This window comes from Triplophysa dalaica, chromosome 17, assembly GCF_015846415.1.
Source record: "Triplophysa dalaica isolate WHDGS20190420 chromosome 17, ASM1584641v1, whole genome shotgun sequence".
NCBI classification, from domain to species: Eukaryota; Metazoa; Chordata; class Actinopteri; order Cypriniformes; family Nemacheilidae; genus Triplophysa; species Triplophysa dalaica.
The window spans coordinates 3,251,652-3,266,471 of record NC_079558.1 but is presented as its reverse complement, the minus strand read 5'-3'; the positions used below and the strand labels follow the sequence as shown (position 1 = coordinate 3,266,471).

The window sequence follows — 14,820 nt, the reverse complement described above, 5'->3', positions numbered from 1 at the left end:
ATGGCATAAATAAATAAATAAATAAACTTGAGTCACATTATGGAGTTACATCATTAGAGGATCATAGGAATGCAAAGAATCACTCAGCAAACACGTTCATCATGTCTTGCATGATCTGCAGGTGGATGCAAGTCCTTATCAAAATCGCACAACAATTAAACATATGTTGGAAGCGTGACATTTAAGAGAGTAGGGGTTGCTTAACTTGTTTTTATATCCTTTAATTACAAAATAAAATTATAATTATGTTATAATTATTAACGACTTTTATTATATATTTACATAATTATTATTTATCCTATAGCATAACAATTAACATATTTTGGAATCGCGACATTTAGGCGAGTCTGGGTTGCTAAACTTGCTTTTATATCCTGTAATTGCAAAATAAAATGATAATTATGTTCTAATAATTAATGACTTTTATTTTATAAGCATGTAATAATTATTTATCCTATCAAAGTCACTTTAACATTTTGTAAACTAATGCAACAGTAAACATCTTCATGTTTTTAAGTATCAACTTTTAGTGAGTGAAATATTTAATAATAATGTTATAGAATGAATTGGCATCTTACAATATATTATTATATGCTGCAGTTCAGAACCACAAGTGTAACTGCTGCTAAGCCTCTATAATGTTAAACTTGAGCGCCCACGTGTGGACAGAGCTAGTATGACATCATCACGTTTACTTTTAATTATATCAAAATAATAGTTCCTTTAAAAAAAAACTCTCATAATTGAAACAAGCCATGCCAATCTTTCTTTAGCTAAACACAATATCTGTCACTTTATATACATATACGTATAGGCCACAAAAATTTTAAGCTTAAACACAAACATACAACATCACAGAGCAACCTGTCATGATTCTGCCTCACCATGTCAGGTATTTCTTGGTCTTGAGGCAGAACCACAGCAGGATCCCTTGTTAGAGAGAGACAATTTTGGCACTTATGGGTTGTCATACTCTTTCTCCGGGCTTGTCATTGTTCCATCCCTCTTGTTTCCTTGTTAGTGCTCGTTATGATTTCATGTCCCACACCTGTCCCCTTCTGATTTAGTTACCTTAATAATGCCCCTGTGTTTTCTGTCCTGTGCTCGTTCATTGTTTGTGTCATGTGGGTGTGTTCTTGTTCCCTGGTGGTGTATTCTAGTTAGTCATAGTTTATGTAAATGTTATATTTAGTCTTGTCTAGTTTAATGTTGTGTGTCTTTGTTCCTATTGGTACCCTTTAGGCTATGTCGTTTACCACGTCGTGGGTTTTTGTCTCCTGTGTTGTATTATTCATTAAATATCTTGTTAAACTTAACCACTGTCTCCGTCTGGGTCCTCTGTCCATCTCTCACCTCGAGTTTCATGATAGCCACCAATTTAATTTAGGTAATCAGGCTGAAAATAATCAATTTTCTCACGCATTTTTTATTTTTCTGCAGGAGACATTTATTGACCCAGGGGAGTCATTTCTGAATATCCTCTGAATCAAACAACAATGGGTTTTTGGGTGGAGGGGTCATTGGTGGGATGTCTGATGTTTATAGAAATGTAACTGAGTTCAAGCGAAGAAATGGTCAAAACATAAATACGTGTTTATTAAGACTGGGTTTAAGGCTAATCCCTGACTAAAATGAATGTTGAATTGAATGGCCTATAACTTGCTTTGATGTGTTCAAATATGTCAGTGCCATTGTTTGGTCTCAAGATGCTCACCAATGTTTTTTCAGATGCATTTTTATAAAAGCGATTTAAATCTCATTATTTAACCGAAACCTAATCCTGATTTAAAATAAACTCTCTCTGTGAAACCGGGTCTAGAAGTTTTAACCAAAACACAATAAAAAGGAGAAATAATACACATGTACGTCCGCAACTGTATTAATATAAAACTGCAAAATGATGTAGACGTGGTAGCAGCAACAGTTTTAGCAGAACACTGTGCAAGTTAGGTGCAGTTGTGATGTAGTGTAGATTAAAGCAAGAGCATGCACAGGGTACACTATAATTCTCTATATTGTTTGTTCTTCTGTTAGTAAAAGGTGTTTTTCTGGGCTGATAGTTAAATGTTGAAAAACAAACGATTATAAAATGATTCGATTATAAAGCATCTCTTAACCACAGATCAAACTGAACATAATGTAACATGGTTTCACTTTCCTGTCATTCCACCTGCCGTCAGGGGGCACTAATCGTACCAAAGTGGGATTAGTGTTTGTTTTGATTCATGGTTTCGTTACTCAGTTACACAAGATTTTCATGTGACCTATGTACTTTGATACACATACATTTCCCACTAATACAAACTCTCTTACACAATTTCGCCTGTTTAAAATGAGCACGGCTCTCAAGTTTACTCAAAAGTTTGGAGTAAGATCTGTTAGGAGAGGAGTCACTCAAAGTTTCAGCAGCAGCCCCTCAGCACCCCACCCAATCCTATCAAGGTCTTCTAGCAGTTTACTATTATAATTGACCAGCACAAATTACACCATTTGGTAAATCTGATCAAAGATAGACACATGAATCCAAATAAAATCAAGAGTTCAAAATATATTTAAAAAATAAATTCAAAATTAAAAGAAATGTGCACATACTGTACACATACAGCAGAATTGCACTTATGTCAAGCTTTGTGTGTAAAACAGTAGGCTACTGCGGTATTAACCAAAGTGATGTGGTTTAAGACTTACCATGGCTGAAAAGAACATTAATACAGGAGAATTTAAAATAAAAAGATACTTCATAAGTACTTTCTTTGGTTTAAGGCCAAAGCTAAAGTAAAGAATTAAATGTCCATTGTCTTCAAATGCAGTAAAATATTATCAACAAAAGCCATCTTTAAACTGCAGGAGCATGACATGGTTTATTGCTGCTCAAAAGTGCCATATTAACACCAATATTGCATAATGTAAGATTATTGTAATCTAAAGTGTAAGTAATACATTAAACATAAATGATAAAAAAGATTTAAGGCTGATGTCTTCGAAGAGCATATCACATTATGTCATAAATATTAAAAACAGGCAATGCAAGATTTAAACAAACAACAAAAATACATTATTGTTGCTTTTGGTATTGTAATAATATTTATACATTACAATCGTATTGTATGTCATATTCTTAAAGGTTAGGCAGACAAACTGTTTGAGTGATTATATTACACTTTACATTGCACCGGTGACTTATCTCAACTTCTGATTGGTCATTACGTCCAAGCGCCGTCTATGATTGGTTGTGATGCTCAGCGCTGTTAGTAAATTACGGAAAAAAATATTTGATGCACCGTAACCTGACCTGCACGGACACGTTTCGTTCATCTTCACATTTCGTTCAGCGTGACCAATTATCTATTATTTCTCAGCATGAGAAATACAAGGTGTGGTGTGTGAGCATGTCAACAGGCTGAAATGCGTGTGTCTCTTTTGGTGAATTGGTGATACCTGCAATGAGCCTCTGAACTTTACAATTTACCACACATTCTAATATATTAATATACAAACTATAGCCTACTGTTAACTATATACTGTAATGTCTGAGGCTCACATTAAGCATTTCAATATACAATCAATCACACATGTCTTGTAAACTGATCGATGTCAACGAATTCCATTATTCATGTCTGAGGAATCAATGATTTGCATCTACAGTAACCCAAAGCAAAGTTCAGCAAAAGTCTTCTTGTGGGATATAATGGACAGTTCTGGGGCCTCATTTATAACCGTTGCGTACGCATAAAACATGCCCTGAAAGAGGCGTATACGCCACCTCCCATGCAAAAGATGGGATATAAAAACAAACATGAAAATTGCGCACCTGCACGCAAACATCATAATGTATGATTATTATTAATTATAACAATTATTAATATGTAAATCTAGGTAACACTCATGTGTGGCCATTTGTAATTTCATTACGGAGAAAAAGGATGCCAGTTTAGTTTTATATCATTTTTTCCAAATTAAGCACTGTTGGTACCCTAATGAATGAAATATGTCAGGCTAAATGTATGGGTCTCATTTGTAATGCAATTTTTGGTCCAACCCATTCTATCTTTAGGTGTTCTCACATTCTTCTAGCCGCTTCACAACATTCCACACTGACCAGTTTCGGCTGTATCTTCCAAGGTGTGAATCTACGGTGGCGTCTTGCTGCAACGTAAATTTTATTTTTTCCACTTAATTAAGTCGTTAAAACGAGATAATATGTCGTTTAAACGAGATCACGTTTCACTAAAGCGAGATAACATGGCATTTGAAAAGGGGTGATGTGTCCTTTAATGACATGTGATATCATTTTAATGACATGAGTGCAAAAGTTAAAAATAAGTTTAAATATGTCGTTAAAACGCGATCATATAGTTAAAAAATGATAATACATCGTTAAAACGAGATAACATGGCGTTTGAAAAGGGGTTATGTGTCCTTTAATGACATGTGATATCGTTTAAACTACATATAATATCGTTTTAATGACACGAGTGCAAAAGTTAAAAATAAGTTTAAATATGTCGTTAAAACGCGATCATATATAGTTAAAAAAAGATAATATGTCGTTAAAACGAGATAGTGTGTCCTTTAAACGAAATAATTTTATCTCGTTTAAATTAACATTTCATTTTTAACGACATAATTGAGTGGAAACGTTAAAAATAAGTTTAAATATGTCGATAAAACGCGATCTTATATAGTTTAAACATGATAATACATCGTTAAAACGAGATAACATGGCGTTTGAAAAGGGGTAATGTGTCCTTTACTGACATGTGATATTGTTTAAACTACATATAATATCGTTTTAATGACATGAGTGCAAAAGTTAAAAATAAGTTTAAATATGTCGTTAAAACGCGATCATATATAGTTAAAAATGATAATATGTCGTTAAAACGAGATAGTGTGTCCTTAAAACGAAATAATTTTATCTCGTTTAAAACATTACATTTTTAACGACATAATTGAGTGGAAACGTAAAAAATAAAATTAAATATGTCGATAAAACGCGATCTTATATAGTTTAAACATGATAATACATCGTTAAAACGAGATAACATGGCGTTTGAAAAGGGGTGATGTGTCCTTTAATGACATGTGATATCGTTTAAACTACATATAATATCGTTTTAATGACATGAGTGCAAAAGTTAAAAATAAGTTTAAATATGTCGTTAAAATGTGATCATATATAGTTTAAAAATGATAATATGTAGTTAAAACGAGATAGTGTGTCCTTAAAACGAAATAATTTTATCTCGCTTAAAACATTACATTTTTAACGACATAATTGAGTGGAAACGTTTAAAATAAGTTTAAATATGTCGTTAAAATGCGATCATATATAGTTAAAAAATGATAATATGTAGTTAAAACGCGATAGTGTGTCCTTAAAACAAAAATAATTTTAACAACGACATGACATTTTATATCGTTAAAACGACATATTATATCGTTTTGATGACACGTTATCTCGTTTTAATGACATGTGATCTCGTTTAAACGAGATTTTATCTCGTATTAACGCGATAATTGAGTGGAAAAAATAAAATATACGTGGCAGCAATACGCCACCATAGGAATAATTTCATGTCCATTGACACAAAGTTAAGACCAAGTTAAATCTGCATCTTTCTTCATGTGAATATGTGGGGAGAATTTGTTTTTAAAACTTGTTTTGAACTGTTAATGACGCATTTAAACGCTTATCAGAGCCTTCATGTTATTTTGCTTTGTTTATTTTTTGTTTCACTTGTAAAATTTAAAACGTATAAAAATACTGAATTCCAGTGTGCGCATGGCCATCCTGTGTTTTAAATTCAAATGGTTATGCAGCCATATACAGAAGAAAGGATTGAGTGTATGAAAAAGCCGCTAAAGCAGAATGCCCAAGTGCCCATATTAGCTAATTTATAGAACATACAGACTAAACACTCGAGTTATTGTGATGTTAAGATTATTGTACATGTTCTTGTTGAGGAAATGCAAGCAGGGCTCGGATGAAAGTTGGCTCAATGTTTGCGTACAATAACTCCGTGCGAGGAATCTGCGCAAACTCTGCGCAAACTCTGCAGGGACACACAGACCGGTTCCTGTATGTTTTGGCCTAAACAATAAAGTGCAGTGTCAATAAAATCATTAATTTCTGGCGTTTATCATGTCATAAATAGGCCTATAATTGTGAAAAGGGAAAGTAACTACAGGTTCCCATGTTTTTATTTTTGTTCCAGCTTAATAAATAAGCGCAATTAGGCCTAAAACAAGTCGATGTGCCATCTGGTGGATCTTCTGTGAAGTGTAACCGTTTTTTAATTCTCACAAACAAGTCAGACCAGTCATGCGTTAATCTTCATGATCGCCTTCCGGATCCTCCATAAAAAGCACAGGACGAGATCTGTAAGTGAAAAGAAGAAATGAACTCCAAAACATTCACGTGTGCAGCTCGTTTACTCCGCCACTGCTTTCACAAACATCGGCGTGTTTTCCGCGTCGATCCGGTGCGGTGCATGTGTTACGGATCCCATCAGATGGCCGCAGTCAGGTCAGCTGTTCGCACGGTGGACCTCCGGAGCGATACCGTCACCAAACCTGGAGCTGCCATGCGCAAAGCCATGGCGGAGGCAGACGTAGGAGATGATGTGTTTGGAGAGGATCCTGTTGTTAATGGTTAGAGAGACGCAAAATCTAAAAATATACGTTTTTTGGCAACAAAATAAGATGTTTACCAGCATTTTTATCACAGTGTTTTAATGAAATACTTTTAAAAACATTTTTATCATAGTGTTTTAATGAAATACTTTTAAAAACAAGCCTACTTTATATTTTCTTTATATTATAAACTTTTAGAAATACTTGACCATGCTGAAAATTAAAAATAAATAAATAAAAGTTGTATAGTTTTCATTAAAACCAATACAATAGCCTATGCCCATTATAAACATTAAATTCATTATGCATATGGTTTCTATTTTTTTAGTTTTAGATGGTATTATATTATTATCCTGACCTTGTACATTTTATATTGACTTTAAAATGTTACGTACAATAATATGAGTAAGAGTTTGGTTATTACCTAGCCTGGATTTTTGTTCTCCTGATTTAAGCACCTTCACGTTTTTGTGCCTAAACAACTAGAGTAGTCACATTTTCAATACTTGTATTTTACGGTAAAGCTGAATCGCAAATGAAAAGGTGAACAGCATGTTTTAAAAACATCCCATTTGAAGACTCATGATTTTGTTGAGAAAACATCAATGTGTTGCAGTATTGTATAAATAAGTCTCCAAATATGGTATTTTATTATAGAGAATTAAGTCCTTTATTTGAGTATAAAAAATTGAATAAAATATATATGAACATCATGTACGTTAAATTGTTTTTGTCACTCCTACAGAACTACAAAAAGAAGCTGCTGCACTGTTTGGCATGGAGGATACTTTATATGTCCCCACAGGAACGATGGGTAATCTCATTGCAGGTACGACTGCACCATGATGCCCACAGCTATTAATAAAGCTAGTTTACAATTGTGTCTTGAGGTTAAAATGAACACATGTGATGCTATTTTCTCTGTTTGGACTACATCTCTACTTGACCACTGTATCTTGGTATTAAAATCACATGTTTTTTAAAGATTTAAAAAAAAGATATTACTTACAGTTCTTGGAATTTTCAAACCAGATTTACATTCACTGTAGAGCAGAGCTATTATTCCAAACATGTTTTTCTCTCTGACGCATGTTTTTCTTTATATGTGTCTCTTTCAGTTATGGTGCACTGCAGAGAGAGGGGAGATGAGATGCTATTAGGTGACCTCTCTCATATTTATATCTATGAGCAGGGTGGAAGTGCACAGGTATGAACAATGGAGTGATACATTTCTCTTTAAAAGGGATAGTTCACCCAAAATTGTAATTCTTCATTTGCCCTCATTGCATTACACACATGAATGACCTTCTTCTGCAGAACACAAAGAGGATACCATCTTCTTTTGTGTTCCACAGAATTATATACAGGTTTTGAGTGGCATAAAGGATGACATCCTTTTATTTTTTGGTCAAACTATCCTTTTAACTCCAGATTATGAATAGTTTTTTATTAACAGTGTGTAATATTACAACAGTCTTACTTTTCATGTACTTTTCAATGCATGCAGAAATACACACACACAAACACACACACACAAATACGATGTTAAGGATCGAGGATCAAATGAAAGAATGTAGTCAGACTTTTGGGAGAGTTTATTTTCCAAATGTCTACAAAGGGTCAAAAGTCTTTATAATTGACGAAAAGCTCATTATCTCTAAATTTTGTCTTTCTCTGTCTCAATAGCTCGCAGGTGTCCATTCTGTTGCATTGACTACACTTGCCGATGGCACGTTCGACCTAGACCGGCTGATCTCCAAGATCCGTCACGGTTACCCTAACTCGCACTACCCACGCTCTCGCCTGGTGTGCGTAGAAAACACGCACAATATTCAGGGAGGGCGAGTCCTCCCACTCTCGTTCCTGCAGGAGGTTGGTGACCTGAACATTGGTTCATGAATTGGGTGGGGAGCAATCCTGTGTCTGGCAACATTCTTTTAACAAATGCATGTTTTAACACGAACTGTTTTGTTCATCAATGCAGAACAAAATAGGTTTTGTGGAAATGTTTGGCAACGGCACATCCTGTCAATCTGCCACTTCCTACACATACAAGACATTTGTATATAAAGTAGACACACCTAATCTCCAAAGATACAAAAATGTATCATAAATGTATCATATGTCATAAATGTGACATTTTGAGAATGTAGGCTCTTTATAAGACTTGGAGAAACGCAAACAATTACTAATAGAACTGTTAAACCATTATTCCATTATTCTATAAAGTTCTTGACCCGTGCCATTTCTCTTCATCAGAGGGTGCACACAAACAACACAGTTCAGTTCGACATTCTCAATTTGTTGCCATAAAACACATCAGTGATATTTACAAAGCATATGTGCAAACAGAGGATAGACAAACATATTTTCTGTCTACTCTCTGTTGTAAATATCAATCATGTTCTAGTTGTTAAGGCATGATCTTAATCCAAACTAAATTAGTTTCTAAATTTGGTTTTAAAAGTTATATGTTAAATATATGTTTTATATATCAAATTATGATATTATTTAAAAATGTCCATCCCCAATTAAAGTAAAAAATGTATGTTGGTCAAAGATGTTAAGATGTCCCCTTCAAAAGAAATTTACAAAAGTGATTTTATTAGAAACTTTGGACCAACTTAAAACAAATACGTCAATTATGATGATTGTCACCATTGTTGATCGTTGTATGATGACTGTTGATGTCTAAATATGCCAAGACAATTGTCTGTTTATTTTATTACAGTATCTTTGCATTTGTGAACCAGGAGATACTAATCAGTCATAAAAGATCAACTTCCACATTATTTAGTAACACTTCTCGTCTTTATCAAAGCTTCACCAAAAACTAAAGCATTTCTCATTTTCTGATTAGTTCATAAGTGTTCTTATAGTAAACACTTAAAGAGAAAAGAGATTTAATTTAACAAAAGTCAGGGATCATAAGCCCAACACTTGAAATGTATCAATTTTTATTTGAACCAAGCCATAAAAATAATTTGAAAAAAAAAACGAATAAAATTGCTTGTATCAAGTTGACGTATTTTTTCTATATTGTCCAAAGATAAAGTAATTTTTAAGTTGGTTTAAAATTTCAGTGTAACAGTGTTTCAAGTTTTTTAAGAATAAAATATCAAAATTTGGTTGAAATAATGTCACATTGTCATTCAGTATAACACAATATTTATGTACAAATAAATTGATTTTTTTTGTAAATATGCCTGACAAGATTTTTACACTGAATGACATTTTAATGGGCATCTTCTGTAAATCAGGGAAAATGTATGCAGTATCTTTTGCTCCCAGACTGACTGTAAGTGTATGTTTCTCTTTTTCAAGCTTCGCTCTGTGGCTGACAAGTTTGGTCTGGCAGTACACATGGATGGAGCGAGGTTAATGAATGCTGCTATTGCTCAAGGTGTCCACCCCTCTGTTATATTACAGCATTGCCACTCTGTCAGTGTGTGTCTGTCCAAGGTAAGTGCTACTATATATTCATATGACACTCTTAGCTGTTCTGCTTCAGTTAGTTCCACTTCCTATGACATTTTTTGTGTCGGTTCAAGTTAATATATAAAGCGTAAGGCGTGACTTAATGCTACATGGTCCTATAAAAAGTCGGATTTTCACTTCTGACTGCCGAAGGAAATGAAATTATATTAAAATATAGGAAAAATATGATGTTATTTCTAATATTATATTCAGTGGGGACAATTAGTTTTTAACCATTGTACTAATAACACAAAATCATAAATTCCCCAATGAGTCTAAAATATTAAAGAAATTATATTATTGAACAAAATATGTTACATAGATTTTACAGAACAAAGGTTTTTGGGTGTGCTGTCACTTTAAAAAGGGAAGGTCTGTTGGAATTTCACTTCTTTAAATGCAGTTAGTGAGTACTATAGCTGTTTGAAAATAAACAACATCTGCCAAGTTGTAACGCTCACAGAAAAGGAGGATATATTCTTTAAGAGAAATCACTTTATAAAGACTAAAATGAACCACAACAAGCTTGTTTTCTGGATTAGTGACATCATGAATCCCAAAATTTTCATTGACCCTAACCCTTGAAACACGGATAGGGTAATGGGTGGGACATCTCAACACACACTAAGGGTCTTCTCACATATATCCCGGTTGCTCTCAAATATGCCTGAATCGCATAATTTACGTCATGCTTTCCAAAACCAAACCACGCTTCAGCCGTCCTCTTCCAACCAGGCCAGGGCGTGGTTGCGAATTTGCGAATACTCACACTTGTCAATCGGCTTTAGGGGTCAAACGCCCCTGGGAGAGGTTCGATCGGTATAATGTGAGTCACAAAAGACCAGCTTGACCAATCAGACCAGTTTCAGAAAAAGCGAGATTTCATTGTAGAACACAGGTGAAATATGTAATAAATAAACACCTATTGTCCTGCACATCATAAACATAATAAAAACTTTGAAAAATCAGGCACAATATGATCCCTTTAACGTTAAGGAGTATGAATTTGACTTCAAATCAAATAAAGTAATCCCTTTAAATGATGAAAATAAGATATTTTAAAATTAAGAACAAGGAACCAATCAGAGCTCTTTTAACCTAAATATGTATAGAACACGATTGACACGCTAATGTTAAAAACATAACTATACTTTTGTATGCTGTCTACATAAATGCTACAACATTGCCAATCTAACAAAATAACACAAACAGACTAGAGTGATTTTTCTGCTGCGTTAAGTGCTTTTTCCAGACATTTCTATGTCCAGAAAACGGCTTCTGTGATGAAGTTACTTGAAACATTCTCAACACATTACACAAGCCTCTCGGTTCCAGTCCACACATCTCAATGCTACAGACCGTGCACAGTTTCTCACTGGAGAATAGTATAAGTGCTCAAGGCATTGAAAAATGACCTTGTTGAAGTCAGTGCTCAAATACTTGTACTATGAAGGTCTCTCACACATCTATATAATCAAGCCTTATTTTTATTCATAGCTTCAGAAGAGTAACCTTTTCCTCTGATGACACGCTTGTAATCATATCTGGGATTTGAAAAGACACCGCTCATTATTCCCCATCATATCCAAGATCATCACACACATGCACACACAGAGTCGATTGAAGAAAGCCGGGAGAAAAAACTAATCATTCTCAACGCTCAGCAAAATCCTTAGAGAAGATGTCAACAAGCATATTTGCATTTTAATTACGCCGATTCTTTCCGTCACCAAATCTTTCTTCTTCTCTTTTGTGGTAAGACATTAAATGTAATTGGGGTTTATAGACAAATGTATGAATATGAATATCAAATCTGTTCTTATCGTCGATCTGTATTCCAGGCGATATTATACTTGTGTACCTGAATTCTCATACATTTTTACAGCTGTTTTGTTGTTGCTGTCACATTATATCTGAGGATAAAATAACTGAGTGATGTTTATGTGTGAGGGAGTTTTCGTTTAAGTTGTTCAGTGTACTTTGAACCTACATAAATACTTGAATGTATGAATAAGTACATACTGTGTTTGAGAAGTTTTCTTGCTGTAAGCTTGCAGTGTTTAATAAACGATGGTCTATGTGCACATGCATTGTATGTGCATGCATGTAAAATATGTGCATGCATGCATGTTGATGTGCATGCACATTCCAAACAGGAATACTTATTGAAGATGCTTTGTGTAGAAAATGCTGCATTTAAGTGGCATCTATGAAAGAATGCATCTATTTAATCTAATACCGTACAAATATCCTATAGTACCATATATGTATACATACTGTATGTAAACTGTATTGTATATTTCTTTTTCAGATTATGTTTCACTCTATCCCTGCTTTTGGATTTCATGCAAGGAGCTGAAAAACAACATAATACAGAAACGCAAAGGCTCATTTGATCTCAATTGCTGTTTGGCAGGGACTGGGGGCACCTGTGGGAACCATGCTTGGTGGGTCGAAAGATTTCATACAGAGAGCAGTTCGTGCCCGCAAGGTGCTCGGTGGCGGAATGAGGCAGACGGGCATCTTGGCAGCAGCTGGCAGGATTTCCTTGTCAGACCTGATTGGCAGATTGGAGGAGGACCACAGGAACACCAAACGCTTTGCTCAAGGTGACAGAACCCCACTGAGTTCCTTGAACTCTCAACATTGTGCAAATACTGGAAACGTGATGCATTCCTACATTAGTTAATCTGCAGCTTTGTAAGGTGTTCTGAGACCCTAATAATTATGAGAGAATTGAAATGAATATAATTGGTATGTAGATTTGTCTTTTTAATAGATGCAAATTTATAATTACCAATACCATTACGATTGTATTAGCCATATAATTACCCTAATTTTCATTTGATAACAACGTAAGTAAAACCTTAATTTAAGCAGCAGCCAAAAGCAGATTAAGAAGCTGCATAGAAATGAGTCAGTTAGAAATGTTGAACGTTTATATTTCCTCTCCACACAGCAACTGTCACCAACATAAATTTTTAAAGCGGAAATGTACTTTTGAGGGAACGCTCACCCCAAAATGACAATTCTGTCATCATTTACTCTCCCTTTTGTCATTTCAAACCTGTATGAACAGAAAAGAAGATATTTAGAAGAATGTTGGTAACCGAACAACGGCGGTACCCATTCACTTCTATTGTAGACACAAAACCAGTGCAAGTGAATGGGTACCAACATTCTTCAAATTATCGTTTGTGTTCTCCAGAGTCATACGGGTTTAAATTGACATGGGTGCGTAAAAAATGACTGAAAAAAATCCCTTTAAGAGAGTATGGTTATATAAACCTGCTGTAAACTGGTTCTCTTTATATTAGACCTAGATTATGCAAATATGAAAATGAATTCTGGAACTTGTAGCTATTATTAAATACTCTATAATTAATTACAATTGCATTAAAAATGACATAGATGACAGTTAAAGTAAATCATTTGGTTAAATGGTGTTGTCCCATGCAGCACTTGCAGAGTGCGACCCTCCTTTGTACCAGCTGGACCTGGCATCCGTGGAAACCAACATCCTGAGGTTCCGTGTGCAGGATGACTACATGAGCTCAGATGAGTTTTGTGAGCGGATGGCTAGAGTTGATGCAGAGGAGGTGAAGGCGCTTGGCCATGGGGTCCGGGTGCTGATGTTCCCTCACATCGGAGGTGCAATTAGGGCTGTGTGGCATCTGGACGTCAGTGAGGAAGACACTGAGCTGGCTATACAGAAGGCTCAGTTTGTGGCCCAACAACTCAGGCTGAAGTCTGTCATAGCAGCATGAGAAATATTCTCTACGCATCACCATTTTGGTGCCTTTACACCTTTTAAACTCCTGCTTTAAGGTTTTTACTGAACTAAAACTCTAAATTATATAGCACAATATTTTTAAACTTGCACTCAGGTTTGAAAGCCAACCAAAACTCGCACTTTATGTAGTGGTGATATGCAAATTCAGCTTGGTGGTAGGTTAAAACAGCCCAAATGACACTTTTGTATTTTAATGTCTTTTTACAATAAATCTTTCTTATGAGATTTGATATTTGTCTCGTGCTCAATTTCATACATTGTGCACCAGAAGTGGTGTGAAGTGTTCAAAAAGCAAGCAAAGCACCTGCGATGTTTTTCTAGGTTTATTATTTTCATCATGTTACATAAGTGTTCTTCATGTAATGGTGCGGCGCAGGCTGTGCAAAGACATCGTCATGACGACAGCAGCAATTGCATTTGCTGCAGGAGTTATCTATCAAAAGATCAGAGCCACTGCCCAGTTCTGGGTGACAATGCTGTAAACAATATAGCTTTAATCTATTTTTAGGAGCATGTTTATTCGTATCTTTAAAGGTCCAGTGTATTAAATTTAGTGGCATCTAGCAGTGAGGTTGCAAATTGCAACCGACAAATCACTCATTCACTCCACTGCCCCCCTCCCTTTCGAAGCACTATAGTGGCCGACTCAGAACTGAGATGTCATCACGTTTTTTTCAACTCTTTGTCGAAGGAGATAACATATTAACGAAAATACTTTGTCCGCTCTAGAAGCAACATGGCAATTCCTTCCTGGTGACCCGAAGTGTTTGTAGATAGAAATAGCTCATTCTTAGGTAATAAAAACATAACGCTTCATTATGTAAGGTCTTTATACACCTCAAGAAAGTATGTATATTATATTCCATTTCTATCAATACATCCTCCAAAAATTATAAACTGGACCTTTAAAGTCA

At 34.9% G+C, this 14,820-nt stretch overlaps 1 protein-coding gene across 1 annotated transcript; it reads left to right on the top strand.

The window, feature by feature from the left end:
- Positions 1–6,184: 6,184 nt before the first annotated feature.
- tha1 (threonine aldolase 1) lies at positions 6,185–14,136 on the top strand. Its single transcript, XM_056771465.1, has 7 exons — positions 6,185–6,654; positions 7,382–7,465; positions 7,755–7,843; positions 8,323–8,508; positions 9,961–10,098; positions 12,530–12,722; positions 13,573–14,136. Exons 1-7 carry the CDS (start codon positions 6,402–6,404, stop codon positions 13,878–13,880), a joined length of 1,251 nt encoding a protein of 416 aa, XP_056627443.1. The 5' UTR covers positions 6,185–6,401; the 3' UTR covers positions 13,881–14,136.
- The last annotated feature ends 684 nt before the right edge of the window (positions 14,137–14,820 follow it).